Raw genomic sequence first — 19,405 nt, 5'->3', positions numbered from 1 at the left:
TGGTTTTCTAGGGTAGTCTGTATGGTGAAAAGGCAAGTTGATCAGGCAATTCAACAGCCTTGTCAATCAGACTGTATGCAGCATTTTGGGAACTGAAGTTTAAAAAATACGTGAAAAGCTCTAGAATGTTTGTTTATACTAGGAGTAATAACTAAAGTTTTGACACATTGGGGAGAGAGGTGTGTGAAAACAGTTTTGTTCATTATATTGTCTGTAACTCGCATTTTCATAAAGGTATCTCAGAACTATTTATTATAGCTTTAGCTTTAAAGTCATATGACACCAGTAATCCAGTAACTCAAGTAATGGATGCGCTTCATTCCACACATAAAGTTAGGAGTGCATATTTCCAGAGGCTGCCTGGAAAATGAACTCTAACCCACATCCTTCAACGACTTGAGATTAATCGAAAAAAAGCATAAAAATCAGCATTAACACATAGAGTAATGGGATGTGGGTTTGTGCTTGTAATTCCACTCATACAGAGTACTGTGACACCCCAACAGGGAGGGAGGAAAAGTCAGTCTAACTGCTTGATTTTAATTAATTAACCTCAGGTCTATATACAGCTCTGGTTACCTAATCATTGGAACAATATTTTTGTCCTTGAGCGATTACAGAGGTGAGCAGCCGACATGGTTCCAGCTGTCTGGGCCCTAAATTGGCTAACTCTTCTGATGGCTCAGTGACTAGCTGAGCCATATAGACCCCATTAACTAATCTCAGCAGAGGCAACGGTGAAGAGCTACAATTGGCCTCAGCACCTCTAGAATAGGGAACCGAAATTTTATCAAGATTCTCACTTCTGATTACTGTTCATGGGGGCCCACTGGAAGTGCAGGTGTGTGGATGTTAAATGAGCCCAGGAATGGGCTGGACTTGTGGTGCTAGGCCTCAGTTGAAAGGCCTGCTGATAATCACCGTCAAGGCTCAGGTCTGAATAATGGCCACTTGAGCAAGGTGTCCGAGGAAAACTAGTGCCTGTGGATGTGCACCCCAGTCAGAGGCAGCACCTTCAGACAAGTAGGGAAGAAAATTGAAGGGGGCAATTCAGTGCTTGCCCCCATTTTTGACACAGAGCACAACTTGTGCTTAAAGGGCTGCATTCTGTTAGTGTTGCATCTGCACATACTTTTCAGACAAATTGCTATTTGTTGCCAGGAAGCTGAACACAGTAACCAGATGAGTCGATTGGTACTAAGTAACCTAGGCACAACAGGTGTAGATATCATAGAATGCCAATTTCACTCCATTTCAACTGTGATGCTTTTGCTGTATACAGTTGGATGCACTTGCAATCTTCAAAATGCTACTTGCTAATAGATTATTTTACAGTATGCGTAAAATGAAACCTGATCAGATCATTTAGATTAGGTGAAATGTTTTGTGGTTTTAGAACGATTTATTTGCAGATAATATTGCAACAGACTTTTTTGAAATGCAAACTCCGCACCAAATATTGTACAGAAGGATAAAAACAATGTTCAGAATCATCCTTTATGAAGAGCATTCTTCGAGTGAATTGAACTAGTACAAATGCCACAGCACAGTTGAACTCGAGTATGGATAAGCTGTGAATTTAATATTAAAAAAATGCAGCAAAGTTACGACATTAGTGCAGAGCAGTTACAAGAATCTTGCTGAAGAACAGTTGACCTTTCAGAAATTATGTAAAATGGAGGAAGGCAATTTGGTTTATGTTTTTCTTTTAAATTTTTTTGCCCAAGATCAACAACAGAGTGATTTTCCATCAAACTATTTGGCTTTGTGCCATGAATTCAATCCGTGCTTGCAACTGAACTCTGCCATTTTGTGAGCAGGGCAGTGCATGTGAACGTAGCCTGATTAAACAGTAGTTTTTCTTTCCCAGTCACACCACTGCTAAAAATATCCCAGGTTATTTACTGTTGCTCGTGGCTTATCCCCACCCTGACCTCTGAACTAAGCTCCATTTCCCCCACCTTCTCCCTTGGATGAAGGCCTAGTTGAATCTTTAGATTTATGGCAGTTTTTTGTTTGGCAAATTATGTTTATGCCAGGATTTCACACAAGAACATGCACTAAAATGAAAAGCTTTTGATAATATAAAATAGCCCGCTGCAGCTGGATATTCATTCAATCGTGAACTTCATCATTACTCTATTACAAGCACAATATACCCATAATTTAGAGGCTGTGACGCACTTGGATTTCACACAGCAGCTTTCCCACATCTGGTCCTCCATTGTACACAGTAAGATAATGCTTTTGAATTGAGTCTATAATCAAATTTGATATTTCCTTTGTTTTTTTTAAAAAAAGGATCTGGCATATGCCACTAAAACCAGCTATGTAGTATCACCATATGGTTATTATACTATATAGTAGTACACATTTATATTAGTGTAACTGTCTCCATAATCGAATTCTGTCAGGTATTCAATTAATTTTTCTCTTCCCCACCGTTTTCCTGCCAATTCTTTCCCCCTCCCCATCTCTTTTGACAACATTGATTCCTTGTTTGGTTGGCATTCCCCCAGCACCATACATCCTCTGGTATCTTACCCAAGTAGCTAATATTTATATTTGAGCTTTGACGATAAATATTATTGGACCATTCACCAATCCTGTCCTTACCCAACAAACACAAGGACACTTTCAGCAGGGGTTTCTGGATACTGTTCAGGAGCAGGAACCTCACTGACTTTCCCTTCCCTAACCTAGGACTATTGTAGGCCCTTACTGGCTCCCTGGCTGTAATCAGCTAATTCAGCACAGACCATGGATTGAACTTTGGAGCTTCCTGGCCTGTCGGATTCAACTACTCACTGAAAATACCTTTAAGCCAATGGTTGAGCTTCATCCATTTAACCCATGGAAAAATTCTGTGAACTCAACTCCAGAATCTCTGCTCTATGTATTGCCTTAGGATATGTTATGACATGGCCCTGTACTGCAACAGGGTTTCACAGCGGATTTGACACTTCGTTGAAGTGAGCATTCTTTGTGCATTTCCTGGTTAGAGAGAGCGGTGGATATTCCTGCACGGCAGCCATCACAACTGATGTGAATCCCATTGTCGCCTGATGTCCACATGCACTTTGCATCAGGGACCCCTGAATAGCAAGCTGGAGCAGGAATCCTGGCTGATTTTTTTTTTTGTTTTTCCTGCCCCTTAAGCTGCTTTTATATTGCAGCCTGGATCTTGGGAGAGTGACTCTCCTGCATTTACCAGAAGGTAGTGTAGATGGCCTTCCTGTTGGCCAGTACACATGCACAAAGTGGCAATGTCACGCCGATGCATCGTGGTATCACTCCCAGTAAGTATGCTTCTGCCACAGGAACAGCGTGTTTACTGGCCCCAGGATGACCAGCAACAGTCAGGAACACCCAATTAAAAATCACCATCCTTCCAGGTCACCAGTCTTGAAGATAAATTTACTGGATTTTTTTTAATGTTGCATGAAACTAGCCCTGTGGAAGTTGGTGGCTAGTTGTAGCACCTCCACTAGAGCTTCAACTGCAATCAGCTAACGCGGTGCAGACCATGACCGAATCCATGGTGTTGCTGAGTGTGACTCAGCTCATTATTGGGCCATTGTGCAGTGTGTTCTATCAGACCAAAAGGAAATATTTTATGTATCTCTGACACAATGGACTCATTAATTTGTATCAGTGTAGGGTCATTGATTTTACTATTTTCTTACAGGGAAGACAGAATGCTAGTGTTTCTGTACTATTAAGTAGATAAGTTGACATGGACTTTTATATTGATCTAGGGGGTATTTACATAATATGTACAAGAGTTAGGTCCCTTTCTCTCTCGCCATGTCGACTGACCCTCATTGTAACCTTAGTTTAGGAGATCAATTAGATCAATTGAATTCAGATTCCACATATGTACATATGCGCACACTATAGTTCCAAAAACAGACCAGGAGAAAGAAAATTACTGCGGGTGCTGGAAATCTGAAATAAAAACAGAAAATGCTGGAAATACTCAGCAAATCAGGCAGCACCTGCCTGTCTTACTGAGTATTTCCAGCATTTTCTGTTTTTATTGCAGACCATGAGAAGTTGTGCTACGTTGTAGACATGTCCATATTTTTCCCTCCTGTTCCCCCCCCCCTTTTCTCTCTCTACCTCTTTATGGCGGTGACTCATGCTGAGGTACAGTTCCACAGGTGCAGGCTACCACCTGCTACTATAAGCCACTATATACATGCTGGTGAGTGAATAATGAGAAAAAATGTCACATTGGTGTTGTAAGGGATGCTGAGGTTGGGGCATAGGTACATTGTTGGGGCAAAATACAGGGGGTTTACTCTGTATGCTATCCCTGATGCAGAGTACCTGATGCTGACACTGAGTACCTGAAATGTGAAAGGTTCCATTTCCCAGCACTAAAATTCCTCATCTTGATGAGTATAAACATTTCTTTTAAAAAAAAATAGAAAAAAATCTCATGGCACTACTTGGAGCAGAGTTTTCCCAGTCTCCTGACCAACATGCCTCCCTCAACCAACATCACTAATAAAAGATTAACTGGTCATTCATCTCATTGATCTTTGTGGGATCTTACTGTGCGCTAAATGGCTGCCACATTTGTCTGCATAATGGTAACTGGACTCAAATATGTTCAATGAAGCACTTTGAAACATTTTTGAGAGATGTGACAAGCCAGTCTATATGTCTTTTTTTAAACTAACCTAGCACTACCAAATCAGTATGTTTTAGGCTTCATTTTATCACATTGTACATCATTATCATGGTGATAATTGGATGGCATTAATTGGAAGATTGTATGCTTTATTGTTGTTGCTTGTAGGAAAAATTTAAGAAAGCACTGATCTTAAGCCTCGATTCCATTACAAGCTGTAATGAGTTGCTTTTTATTATGCAGCAATGACCTTTACAGTTTACATATAAATGAAGTGTTTCAACAAACAGAAAACTTGCTCTTGAATCCTTTCTGCACAAAATGTTTTGATATGCCCATACACATATGTTGTACTTCTGTTAAGCATTTCTATTCAAGTTATTCTCAGAGCAGAACTCATATGTTTACTTTATAATTCAACGTTCCAACCGATATGAACTTAGAACAGATCATCACCCTATGAGCTTCACTGCATGATGTAGTTCAGATGTCCCAGATTGAAGTCCCTTAGCTGCCGGACACCCAAACCTGACAGCAAAATTTGTGATAATACCACCATTTCCCAGCTGGTCTCTGAGTGGGGGCATCTTTTGACAGTAGAAAAATAATATTGCTCATTTTACTACACTACCAGTGCACCTCCCGTCGGTTAATTGGGGAGTACCATTGGGGGAAGTTCGAAGTAGCAGCCAGGTGCTTCCCCACTAGAACTGATGGAAAAATCAGAAATTGAATTATCCTGAACATGTCCTGGCAGCCAGACTGGCATTCCCAGAGGGTTGGGAGCAAGTTTCCTACTTAATCTTTTCACTGAGGATTGGAGCATGGTCAAAAGGTAATGTAAGGGTGGGGAGACAAATCTTTTTTAAATGGGACAGTTTAAAAGAGAAACGTCAACATGTTATTGATACCTTACTGTTCATTTTAAATTCCACAAATCACTTCCTAGTGAAACAGCCTACTTCAGGGTGTTCATGCATGCCTACATTCTTTTACCACATACTGAATTGGCTGTATCTGTGCCAACAGCACTGTACAAATTGTAACAGGTTCAATCGGTTCTGTGCTTGCCAGGCTTCTTATTGAACTTTCTCCATCTGTCGACGGTAACGCAATAGACAATCTATTCTTTTAACAAAATCCATCACCCAGGAGAAAATGCTTATCCTTTATGATTCCAAACTGGAACTGGGTACAACTGATACTGTACAATCCTTTAAGCGCTTCCATAATACAAAAGTGGAACTGACAACAAGCGTCCCATTCTCACTCCGTTGGTTGTGCTCCTAGTGGGGGGAAATGACCCAACCTACCTGGAACCATTAGAATTATAGACCCATCAAGAAGTAGGTCTACAGACCTGCCATTGGGTTCTGGTAACCAATTCCTGTAAGGCAAATATGGGTAGCAAGTCTCCTGTCTTTTCAATCTAATTACAATCAGATCTCCCCATTAGACAGCAAAGCCCATAACAACCAGCAGCTGACTGAAAAGTGAAAGGCGGGATATACAAAGCTGTGGCTCAGTTGGTAGCACACTCACCTCTGAGTCAGAAGGTCATGGGTTCAAGTCCCACTCCAGAGAATTGAGCACAAATATCTAGGCTGACACTTCAGTGCAATACTGAAGGAGTGCTGCACTGTTGGAGGTGCCATCTTTCAGATGAGATGTTAAACCGAGGCCCTGTCTGCCCTCTTGGGGCCGTAAGAGATCCCATGGCACTATTTCGAAGAAAAGCAGAGGAGAGCTCCCTGGTGTCCTGGCCAATATTTATCCCTCAACCAACGTCACTAAAAACATATTATCTGGTCATTTATCTCATTGCTGTTTGTAGGACATTGATACGCACAAATTGGCTGCTGTGTTTCTCTACATTGTGACTACACTTCAAAAAGTAATTTATTGGCTGTAAAGCGCTTTGGGACATCCTGAGGTCGTGAAAGACACTAAATAAATGCAAGTCTTTCTTTACAAATGTTCTCCCTAGATAGTTAAAAACAGTCAGTATAAAAGTGCCTAAAGTAAGACCAGGTCCTGTGGTTCCAACATTAATCATTTTGTGGTGCTAATTGTATGGAATTCCTGATTATTCCACAGGGTAAAATTTCAACGTCAATGATGTCACTTTGATTATTCAATGTGCAGTGTATTTTTTGAACAACCTTTTGTTAATTTTAAATAGAGACCAAACAGTAGGTCATCAGTGCAATATATCTCATCCAAGTATTAGAATTTTAAATGTCAGATAGTCTCTAGAAATAGTTTAACACTCACACATGTACACCTTACTACTATTAAAAATTTATTGAGTTAGCATAGGAGCTAGACAGACATGCTAAAACCAGACATCAAGCATAACCCACGACTAACAAATACAGATGTATAATCAGCAATTTCATCATATTCTGCAAACAGCATTCCGTGATCTTCTCAACCTTAAAAACCAATGCGCCCCTCCCGCAGTGGCTCAGTGAGTTTATTCAGAGAGTACCTGAGCCACGTAGACCGTGTTTAATCCCCAGTCTTTGCTGAGTTAATTCATCACAGTTCAGGCAGTGGTAGGAGTGTTAAATTTGTCCATGTGGGTTAGGGAGAGGAGAATTGGACACTGTTCACATTCCTGATTGCTATACAGTGACCTCTTGCTGAAAGTGTACTTCAGGTGCAAACTGGATTGGCTGCGATGTACCCAGCGAAGCTCACTCATGATTGTTACCTACTTGAGCTAAGTACTAAAGCATAGCTGGTGCACAAAGAACCACAATGAGGAGCTGATGCCTTCAAGAATGGAGGGAGAAAATTAGCAGACAAGATTATATTACACGTCCACCTCAGGCTGAATGTCCTGTCAGTTCTTCAGTCCCTCCCTATTTTCCAAAATCCTGTCCGAAATATCCCAAGAAATATCATACTTGTTTGTTTTTTTTGATCAGTCTTGCCATAATAATCATTTCCTTCCCTGCACTGTCCAATAAAGCACTCCATGTGTAGAACAGGAGTTCCCTAATTGCTATGCTCAACATTCTTAGTAATTTACCAATAGAACAAATGAGCAACAATTTAAACAAACTTGCCCTGCATTTCTAATTCCCAGTATGAATGGGGCATGGAGTTTCACTGTATCTGAAATCTGTACCCCAAGGCTATTCTGGCAAAATATGAAGAAAATGACCCCCCAAAAATGGTCATTTCCAGCATTCTGTATTGCATTGCCGAAGTGTATTGTGTAAAGGTGCTTTTATTTTATCATTTTTTGTACATATCCGAAGAACAATCAATGTGCACTACTTTCTCCCATTAATTTGTAATCGGGTGGTGGTCTCCACAGGCCTGCTGGCCTCTGGGCTGAAATATGGTCCATCTTATGTGAATGCATTGAGAGAAAAAGGAGCAATAGAGAATCTTCAATTTTTGATCATATTTGCTCTGTGAAAGGTCAAATGGGTGTTGAGCCAGACCCTTGATTAAACTTCAAGGCATAAGCTAATGCCAATTTACCCTCCCACTTACACTGGTTAGAATTCAGGAAACCCTAGGGGGTGAAATTTGTCTTTTGTAAAATGGGCTGCCGATTTGCTATCGCCCGTTTTGCGCTACAGCCCAAGACAAATTTCACCGCCCCCCACCCCCCCCCCCCCGCCCCCAATCTCGATGTTAAAAATTTGCGAATTCCTGGTCCATGCTGGGTCAGTTGATCTCAGCCAGAGTAGTGGTAGGGGTTCTACATTCGGTCTCAACAACCATGATTTAAGGAAGGGAAATGAGTCAGGCATCCCACTTCTCATCACTATGCAGTGATTCCTACTTGAAGTGCTTTTGTTTTGGCATTGGGTGAGGACAGGATTGAGTTTGATTGCCAACACTTACTGTCAAGGCTCACATGAATAATTTCCTTCTGGGCAAAGTATTCGGTTGAGTGGTGCCTGTAGAATCATACGTCAGCATGGAGTCAATGTCTTTAGGAGAGAAGGGGAGAAAATTCACAAAAAAGAGGAAAGAAATGAATTTACAAATCTTGGTAGTAACATAGGGCTCAATTTTAAAACGGAGCCAGGAAGGGGGCGGGGGGTTCAAATTAGAATAGGTTTCCCGGACATCCTTACGATTTTGGTGCAAAGGCGTCTTTTTTTTTTGTCGGTTTCCCGTCTGACTGACCGGCTGATTGACAGTCTGGTCTCAGTCGGACGGGAAGCCAGGGAGAGGATGTCTTCAGGTAAGTCTGCAGGTAAGTCTTTGTTTGTATGGATGGGGGGCATAGGTGGGCATATGTTGGCATGGGGGTCGCGAGTCATGGGACATGGGATCGGGGGTCAGTCACGGGAGCGGTGTCGGGATCAGGGGTCATCGCGGGGGTCCGCGCTCGTTGAGTGGGAGGATCGGAGTGGGAAGGGGAGGATCGGGGTTGGGGGTGGGAGGAGGTGGGAGGATCAGAGTCGGGGGGAGGGGGATCAGAGTCAGAGGGGGAGGATCGGGGTCAGAGGAGGAGGATCGGGGGATCGGGATTGGAAGGGGGGAGGATCGGGGTCAGGAGTCAGGGTAGGGGGTCTGCGATCGGGGGTAGGGGATCGGTGCAGGTAGGCTTGTTGGGCCTGGGGGAAGCACTCCTGCTCCTCCGGGCCCACAAGCTGTGCCTTTCTAGGCACCTACCTGTTAGCCTCGGGCCTTCTCGCCTCCTTTCACAAGGCATAAAACAGAAGGCCCAGGAATCCTGGCCTCCCGGGGTTGAAATCAGGAATCGGAGAAAAATGGAGGCCTGAAGCCTTCTTGAAAGGTTTTAAGGCCCGACCCACCTCCTGGGAGCGGGTTGGTCGCCCGCCCCAGTGAAAACCAGAAATGGGCGGGTTGGAGACACGTTGGGGGTGGGTCTGAAATGGTGGTAATTTTCAATGCCCCCCCCCCCCCCACCCCGTCCCCAACCCATCTGCCTTTTAATTTGAAAATTGAGCCCATAGGTTTTATTGGTAAAGGTCTTCGGGATAGAAGGAGACTCTAGTATTGAGCATGTGGTCCAGCCACAGTGTAGGGTGACAAGCGGTGCTAGCTATAGATTGTAAAAATTATTTTGGAGGATTTTGCATTACTACGGCAAAAATGATGGGAAATATATCGGGGTAGAGTTTCTGCTTTGGGTACAATCAGGAAAATGCAGCCAAAATGCGCTTGAAATTGTGCTGGGTCAGTTACAGTTCAAGTTTCCGCTAAAGTGTATTTGCATGAAATCTTCCATGGACTAGTGCAATCGGGCAGCATAATTGAATGTAATCCTTTTTTTATTTTGTTTCCATTAAAAAGTATTCCTTGATGTATTTAAGAGTGGTAACCTGGTGCATTTTTATTAATACAATGGTTGTATCACAAAAAATAAGGGTGTCCAGTCCTCCACCTGTGAATAACCTAATTTAAATTAACTGAAAATGACTTTGAAAAAACTATACTGAACTAGTTTCATTGGTATACACTAGTCAGTTTCTTAGTAAATTAAATATTTTTTGACATGTAAAAACTTTTAAAACATGCCTACTAGTGCCTGTACGCCTAAGAAAATAAACACAATTTGAACAGCCTCTCCTAATCATCGGAATCCGCAATGTCAACCTGGGGGCATGGCCAGTTTTTTGGGCGGGGCCTGATCCAGGCGAATTGAATCTTAAACCAGCGTAAAGGATCGCGGAAAACACGAACGTAAGTGTTTGTGAGCGTAACTCACTGTCGTTTAAAATTCCCCCAACTTTCGCACTGCTTTGGCCGATTTCACTCTGATTACGCTGATATTACTGGCGTAAATGACGGAAACTCTACCCCATCGTGTTTTCCCGTCATATTTGGGCTGACATATCACACATCCAAAGTCACTTCCAGCAGAAAATCCTGAGTGGTGGCAGGGAGCTAGCTGCAGAACAGCTCCCCACCCAATTTTCCTTCCCCATCTGCCCAGGATACGCTGGTTAACTGAAGAGGAAATTCAGACCCAATTTGCAAACGTTAATCTGAGGTCAAAATGTGGTGAAAATGAATCCTATCATCCTTTGAATAATATTTATTCCATACTATTTAGTTTGGAAATTAATAAAATATTTTTGTGCCATTTGTTACTAATTCTATGGGAGTGGAAGAATATTTATTCTAATGGTCAGTAAATATGGTCTATTAACCTGATATTTGGTACACATATTTTGAATTGAACATTTTTTTAAAAATTCTCCCCATGTTTATTATTATTATTCTCACTTTATTAGCTTCCTATTATTTGTATATATCAATCCCAATCTGAGAAGGAAAGAACAGGCAACTTTGTTTTCTGCCACTTTGGGAACAAGGATGTGCAAAAAGTGTCTCAAATTGGCTATCATAAACATTTTCCATCCCTCCTTTTTGAGGTGTCGAATGTCCCTTTTGAGGTGTCGAATGTCCCGAATGCCATGTCCCTTTTAGAGGGACATGGCAGACCTCTGATCTCTTTTAATTGCACCTTTAGATTAGGAATACAGCTGATGAGGGGAGAATTACATTTTCTGTCATCGGCTGTATTCCTCTAATGTAATAACCACCCTCAAACAGTTTTGGATTTATCTGAACTCCATTCAGATCACAAGAGTGAGCTTAACATATTTTTTTCTTTAATGTGGATGAGAGCCAGATCGTTGAAGTGAAATGAGAATTATGCAAGTGTTCTTTCAGCCCTGCAAAGTATAAATGGTTGATGAGATGGAGTTTATTCTGCATCTCCCTTCTGACTTTGGAAGATTGAGTTAAGCAGTTTAACTAAAGAAAATGATGTATTGTGATTTATATCTTCCAGTGCGATGGTATTGTCCTTGACCTAAGTAACACATCACTGGAAGGAATTGCAATCCTCAACATTCCTAGCATGCATGGAGGCTCCAACCTTTGGGGTGAGACGAAGAAGCGAAGGAACTATAACCGTATGAGTAAAAAAGTCCCAGAGAAGCTCTTTTCAACAACAGTAACAGATGTGAAGGAGCTGAAGTTCTGTGTGCAAGGTAGGAAACACAAATTATTATGCTATTTAATTCATGGGCTGGTATTAGTGTCAGTCTGTGCCACCAGTGAATTTTCAAAAGTTCTGTGAAACATTTTAATCGCATAACTATTGTAATTAGCGTGTGAGAAAAGCTTGTTACAAGCTGTAGAGCACTGGTGAGCCCTTTCAGAAATTCAGCTATGCCAGCTATCAACAGCTATTGTGTTACTTACTCAAAGTGGAAAGTATAATTCCAACACATGTATTTAGTTGATAAGTTTGCTGTCCAATTTTAAGCATCCATTTTATGTTCATTAATATAATGAGTCCCAAATCTCAGACATCCAAACCATGAAAATAGCAAACATGTGTTGACTTTTAATGGATCATCATGGCGAAAAATACATTAGCTGTTGTAAAACAATGCAGTGTCAGCAGCCAAGAAAAACCATGGCAAAAGAAGGTTTTCATGGTAAGCAAGCAAATATACTGAAACTTTGTTTAATGTCAGTATTTCTTCATTTTGTTTCCCTGGTTGTGAAATAATAACCATACCTTAATGAGTAAATATTCCCGACTTCTGCTTGTATCTCTGGTGCGTAATCCGAGCTATCAATTCCATTGCCTTTCGCTGCACCCAGTTCAATGCCTGGATGTCTGTTTCGTAGTATGGTGGACAGAGTTGTACGCAGCCCGCCATGTTAAAATTATTTATATGTAGAATTAGCAGCATTACCACAGAACTCACCCAAGAGTGTGGCAGTAGAATGGTGGAGTATGTTGCACCAGTGTACGGTGCTGTAACAGTGGAAGATGCAGTTGCCGTAGCCCTACACTGTTGAGTTCATGTTTTAGCTGTGCTGCTATGACAAGGCACCAGGTGATAGCCAGCCATCTCCCAACCAGGAGAAGGGAAAACTGAAATGAAGGAGAGCCATTCCTGACCCACTCTTGTAAGCATCCTTGCAGCTAGCACAACGTGGTATTGACAAAAGCCTGTAAGTAGGTAATTCAGCGAAGCACCCTCAATCACAGAGCATGTATGCTGTAGGAGAGGTAAAAAAGCACAACACTGCTGCCAGGACTTTTCCTGAATTTCAGCATTTTGAACTTCTCAAGTGATCTAATCCGGATCATTAAAATGATAAAGGGATTTAATAGGGTAGATACAGAGAAACTATTTCCTCTTGAGGGAATCCAGGACAAGAGGGCGTAGCCTTAAATTTGAGCTAGGCCATTTAGGAGTGAAATTAAGAAGCACATTTTCACACAAAGGGTAGTAGAAATCTGGAACTTTTTTCCCTCAAAAGGCTGTGGATGCTGGGTCAATTGATTTTAATTGGATAAGTGTATCAAGGGATATGGAGCAAAGGCAGGTAAAGGAGTTGAGGTACAGATCAGTCTTGATCTAACTGAATGGTGGAACAGGCTCAAGGGGCTGAATAGCCTACTCCTGTTCCTATGGTAGCTAGTTTATCTAGTTTTCATGCTGCTTGGCTTGTGATTGAGTATTAATGTGTGGTAGTGCACTATTCAATGAGGAATTTGAAGTGATGTGTTTTAAAGTATACCATCATTTCCCACAGGTTCTGTTCTGGAACAGGAGGTCTTTTGAGTCAAGATCAATGTACTACCATATGGTGAACTTCATTCTAATGCCCTCATGGGAAGAAGAAAATTACATACAATTATAAAGAGCTGCCTCTGATGGCTGACTTGTGACCCCTGATAGAAAATAAATTTGTGGATTTTGGGTGAGAATCAGATAAGGCTGTACTCTGATCCCCACCATGATCCAATAACTTGCCAACACCTATGCTCTATTCCTCACGTGAAAAATGGCACTTGGTTGAGATCTGGAGGGCTGTCTGTGCCCGTGGAACTGTATCCCAGCATGAGACGGTGCCTCCAGGAGAAGAGGGGGAAACGGGGCGGAGGAACATGCTTCATGGTTTATGGCAGCTGAATGCTTTGATGTGTTGCAGCCTTGTAACATACATTTCCTATTGAAGTGACCATATCTCTTAAAATCAAAGCGCTGAATACTGAGTCTATACAGTGCTTGGTTACATTTCAATCTAACATTACAACAACAACTTCCATTTCTGTAGCACCTTTAACATCGAAAAATGTCGCAAAGTGCTTTGCAGAGATGTAACCTTAAAATAGACGTCGAGCCAAGGAGCTAAATTAGCAAATATCTTCTGATGTTATGGCCTGAATCAATCTTCTCCATGACTAGGTGTAATTCATTGTCATTTGAAAACAATGTAAATCAATCAAAAAATAAGGATTGCAGCACTTGGTGTAGTTTTTCATCATGTGTGCCAAAGGTTACAAAGCCAAACATTTATTGCGGTTGAGCCTTTGAAGCCTTTAAGGCAGTATTCGATCTACCTGAGAAAGTAATTGACAATGCAAATTTTAGGAGACATCCTCATGCATTTTCCTTTATTCTTTATCAGAACACTTGTGCTTCCTCGAAAGTGGTGTTTCCTGTGTGATGCTGATTTGTTAAATTCAGGCCAACAGCAGAGAAGCAGACAAACTGTAGCTGCACATCAAAGGCAAAGTGCACTCAGCTCAGTGGCATTGATTACACTGATAGCTGAGGGCTGATTTTCATGCAGATTTTAGAAAACAGCTTTAAATGCTTTTCAGCTTTTAAAATTTTTATCCAGCTGATGGGATAACATTTTATTTGAAGGTTTATGGTTAACAATGCAAATGTTCCCACTCCTAGTACTATCCAGTGCATCTTACTGAGACAGTACATGTATGTGGATGCAAGGTGGAGGGCAGAATTAGGCTCATAGCAAAATAACATGGTGGTTTTCAATACCAAGACTCGCACATGAAGTATGCGTGTGGTCAAGGCTCCACAGCACAATGGAGAAATGCATTAAAGCATTATTTGTAGTGTTTTTTTTAATTAGTAAAATTTGAAATGTCTGCTTCAATTATTAAATTGTAAACAATTTTACAACACCAAGTTATAGTCCAGCAATTTTATTTTAAATTCACAAGCTTTCGGAGGCTTCCTCCTTCGTCAGGTGAACGATGTGAAAATGAAATCCTCGAAATCCTCATTTTCACATCGTTCACCTGACGAAGGAGGAAGCCTCCGAAAGCTTGTGAATTTAAAATAAAATTGCTGGACTATAACTTGGTGTTGTAAAATTGTTTACAATTGTCAACCCCAGTCCATCACCGGCATCTCCACATCAATTATTAAATAGAATGGACTATTTATTATAAAATAGAGCCATCCCCCTCCCTCCAGTATTCTCATCTTCTCTCCTGATCATCAGAGGATCACAAAGTAGGTTCAAATGAAGAAGGTTCTTCAACCCATTTGATCTCATCCTTACACAGAGACAATCCTATCCTCTTTTCATTACAACATCTAACTGTTTCTTAAATGAGTCCAGAATACTGGCTTTAACCACTCTTCATGACAACCATTTGAAGTGGTTGATCTTGCTCTGTTTAAACAAATTAATATTTGCTGGCGTCCGACCTAAACTTGGCTTTCAGAGTCCTGCTACCCCGGCATATCTAATGGTATTCTTTTAGTTTTACATTCTCTATCTTGAGTAGCTCAGTGAGGTCCCCTGTCAGATAACACTTTTCATGGTTGAAGAGCCCTAACTTATCAAATTGTTCCTCATAGCTCTTCTCTAACACCAGGGATCAGCTTGGTTACTTTCCTCTGCACTGTCTAGAAAGTTTGGATGGCTCCCTAATGTCACAATGACCAAAACTCTAAGTGACCTCCTCACTCTCGAGTCAGAAGGCTGTTCAAGTCCCACTCCAGAGACTTCAGCACAAAATCTAAGGTGACACTCCAGTGCAATCCTGAAGGAGTGCTGCAGTGTCGGAGGTGCCATCTTTCGGATGAGATGTTAAACCAAGGCCCAGTCTGCCCTCTCGGGTTGATGTAAAAGATCCCATGGCATTATTTGAAGAAGAGCAGGGAAGTTCTTCCTGGTGTCCTAGCCAATATTGATTCCTCAACCAATATCACTAGAACGGAATATCTGGTCATTATCACATTGCTGTTTGTGGGGCCTTGCTGTGTGCAAATTGGCTGTCGCATTTCCCACATTACAACAGTTCTGTTCTGCTAATTTCTAAAACAGGCTGATGCACACTATGGACAAGTAAATGTTTTGTAGCAGGCCTGTTTACACATTGGAATGAAACACTTGCACATATACTTTCTCTTGCACACGTACAACTCATAATCGTTGCTTACACATTCACACAGTTTCAGCCGTTTCCATTTGCACACCTTTCCGGTTAGTTATAGCAGAGTCAGAACTGAAATTCCTTTAGCCCATAATGTACAGTCTATTAATGCCTGACTCATTTCATGCTCAGTCACAAGCATTTGGTTCCTCTAACCTCTGTAGGAATCTTCCTTCACGCAGTTGATATCTAGATAGTTTGCCAGGAACAGTCTAACGCCACATTCTGATGTCTTTTCCCACTTGCTCCCATCTTTAACAACAAGCTGTTGCAGAATTTACCTGCTGCCAGACTCCTGCAAAATTGATTTTGATCCAAACAACATGGGTAGATGGACTCACTGTGATCTGTCGTATTGCAGTTGGAACCAAACATTTGTTCCAGTCTTGGGCATTTCACAAAATGCAGGAATGGCAGGATATAACACTTCAGGTTCTGGATTTTATACAAATTTAAAGCTGTAAATGTAATTTAACTGGAATATGTGTTTACGAGAGAATGGGTGATTCAGTCTAATGAACAAGCAACATATATATTGGGGGTATTGTGACCAAGGTAAGTGAAATTAATCGTCAGACTATGTTTTGCAAAAAGCCTAGGGAAATTTAAATTTCTTTCCCCATTTAAAAAAAAGTATTTCACAAAAACAACTTGTTGCTTACTAACATGTATAGTGAATGTATAATCCAAATAGCCTTCAATTGACAGGTCGAAAGGCACTTTTATGTTGCCCAGTTATTTTCTTCATACCTAAGGAGAGTTGCCTCCATGCATCACTCACCCTTTTTACTTTTTAAGGAGGATGCCAGTTCTGGGCTGTGCCAAATGCAAGTCACTAGCTCCCTTAATCCAACATCATTGTCAGAGGCCCTTGTTTTTTGTGTCCACAATGTTATTGGTTCCCCAACAGTGGGGTATAGAATACAGCTGGTCAAAGCAGAGGTAAGCCTCTCCTATCAAATCTGCTTCTAAAAAATAGAAACACCTAAAATCTGAAGGGGTTAAATTCAATAACCCCCGAATTCAGGCGCAGGGTCGCGGTGCGCGATTAACCCGCGCCCGGTCGTTGTGATGCAGGCAGCACGTGAGATTCAAGCTGCCTGGTCATTTACCTGATATTGCGAGCAGCCTGGCCTAGCTGCGCTGTTGAGTGGCTGCTCACCAGCAGGAGGGCCCCCGATATCGCATGAGTGGCTAGCACCACGTAAAGGCAGCCTGCACCTCTTATTTGCAAAAAATAAGATATGGGTCCACACGGAGAGATCAGACATCGCACACGTAAAACACAGATGCAGGTCCCATCCCTATATTTATAAACTGTTGAGTTATGTTAAAAACATTGAATAAATGTTCCGCACCACTAAATCCCACATCCTCCAATCTGCATGCCAGACCTCACCAGTCTGTCGATCTGAGTTTGTACCAGGCCTGTGAGAGAGCATGCACCAAGGTTCTCTGCTGATGCAGTAGAGGCCTTGGTGCATGAGGTGGACAGAAGGGGCATCTTATATCCACAGAGGGGGCAGGAGGCCCTCCAGACATATGCTGCCAAGGCAGTAGGGGACGAAGTCAATGTCCGGTGCATAGCACCAAGATCATGGATGCCGTGCAGGAAGAAGTTCAGTGCTTTGACACAAGTGGTCAAGATGAGTGAGGTCAACTGTCAAGTGACATTTCCTACGAACTACTACACCATCAGCCGCATCCACTGCTCCACGCACTACACCCCCCATCACCCACACACCAACAAACTCTTTCAATCAGTACTCAACTCTTCCAATCAGATGCTTCCTCTCACCCTCGCACATTACTACTGTTGCAAGCCGCGCACCCACAACTCAGGTCACACACACTGGCAGCTGTTCAACCGTGACAGGCACATCACCCAAACATCCTACAGGATGATTGCTATACACCTGATTGCTATGCACAATCCCTGATAGAAGGGTACGGTGCGGACATTTGGTGAGGACAGGATCAAGCTCGGGTTTCCATTTGTTGAATAGTCTGTTAACGCTCACAGTGAAGGCTTACAAATGAATAAACAACAACAACTTGCATTTATATAGCACCTTTAAGGTAGTAAAATGTCCCAAGGCACTCCACAGGAGCGTTATCAAATAAATTTTGACACTGAGCCACATAAGGAGATATTAGGACAGATGATTTTTTTTTTATCCGTTCACGGGATGTGGGCGTCGCTGGCGAGGCCAGCATTTATTGCCCATCCCTAATTGCCCTCGAGAAGGTGGTGGTGAGCCGCCTTCTTGAACCGCTGCAGTCCGTGTGGTGACGGTTCTCCCACAGTGCTGTTAGGAAGGGAGTTCCAGGATTTTGACCCAGCGACAATGAAGGAACGGCGATATATTTCCAAGTCGGGATGGTGTGTGACTTGGAGGGGAATGTGCAGGTGGTGTTGTTCCCATGTGCCTGCTGCTCTTGTCCTTCTAGATGGTAGAGGTCAGGGGTTTGGGAGGTGCTGTCAAAGAAGCCTTGGCGAGTTGCTGCAGTGCATCCTGTGGATGGTACACACTGCAGCCACAGTGCGCCGGTGGTGAAGGGAGTGAATGTTTAGGGTGGTGGATGGGGTGCCAATCAAGCGGGCTGCTTTATCTTGGATGGTGTCGAGCTTCTTGAGTGTTGTTGGAGCTGCACTCATCTAAGCAAGTGGAGAATATTCCATCACACTCCTGACTTGTGCCTTGTAGATGATGGAAAGGCTTTGGGGAGTCAGGAGATCGTCAAAGAGGTAGGTTTTAAGGTGCGCCTTAAAGGAGGAGAGAGGTTTAGGGAGGGAATTCCAGAGTTTAGGCCTATGCAGCTGAAGGTAGGGTCACCAATGGTGCAGCAATGATAATCGGAGATGCGCAAGAGGCCAGAATTGGAAGCGCATAAAGATCTCAATGGTTTGTATGGCTGGAGGAGGATTCAGAGGTCAATTGGGCCAGGTCCCGAAGAGTGCCTGGATGCCAGTGGTGCTATAGCCTATTAAGAAGTCAGCAACTTGAAATGTGGAAGCGAAGGGAGAAAACTGATTGGTACCTAGAGGCTGCTATTGGAAGTTGCCCACATGTGGACGACTGAATCGGGCTTAGGTGTGATAGCCTTTGTGACAAAAATGAAGCATCTTGTCTAGTCTTAGCTCAGTCACGAGGCACATGAGTGTAGATTTTCTTCTTTGCACCTGGGATACAAATTAGTTCCCAGGTGTTGTGAAGAGGAAATGGGGGTGGAGACCCATTACATCAGGTCTCCACCCTCACTACGCTGCCCCGGGCTTTCTTGGGGTTTCCTAAATTGTAGTATTTGGGTGTACGCCTGCAGGCCCCGCATAACCATGTTAGAGGCAGGAGGGGCCATTACTCTCAGAGCTGCAGTTGTACTTCTGTTTCTGCACCCCCCCACCCCCAACTTACCAACCTAGCACAAGGCCCTGCCAAGAGGTGGACCCTATAAATAGCCCAGGCCAGGAAAATTCAATAGGATCCTCACCTTACAGGAACAGAGCACCACCGATACATTGGACCTGTCAG

The 19,405-nt window shown here is 42.5% G+C and overlaps 1 protein-coding gene across 5 annotated transcripts in view; it reads left to right on the top strand.

Annotated features, from left to right (window-relative positions):
* The window catches only part of LOC137323846 (diacylglycerol kinase beta-like), a 479,766-nt gene that overhangs the window by 427,104 nt on the left and 33,257 nt on the right, over positions 1–19,405 (top strand). For all 5 annotated transcript variants that reach the window (XR_010963457.1, XM_067987851.1, XM_067987849.1 and 2 more), the window contains one exon: positions 11,439–11,640. Coding sequence is in view for 4 of the 5 variants with exons in the window: in XM_067987851.1 (XP_067843952.1) it covers positions 11,439–11,640 (202 nt within the window). In the remaining variant the exon portion in view is untranslated. The remainder of the gene's footprint in view (positions 1–11,438; positions 11,641–19,405) is intronic.

This window comes from Heptranchias perlo, chromosome 7 (genome assembly GCF_035084215.1).
Source record: "Heptranchias perlo isolate sHepPer1 chromosome 7, sHepPer1.hap1, whole genome shotgun sequence".
NCBI classification, from domain to species: domain Eukaryota; kingdom Metazoa; phylum Chordata; class Chondrichthyes; order Hexanchiformes; family Hexanchidae; genus Heptranchias; species Heptranchias perlo.
This window is presented reverse-complemented; position numbering and strand designations above follow the sequence as displayed.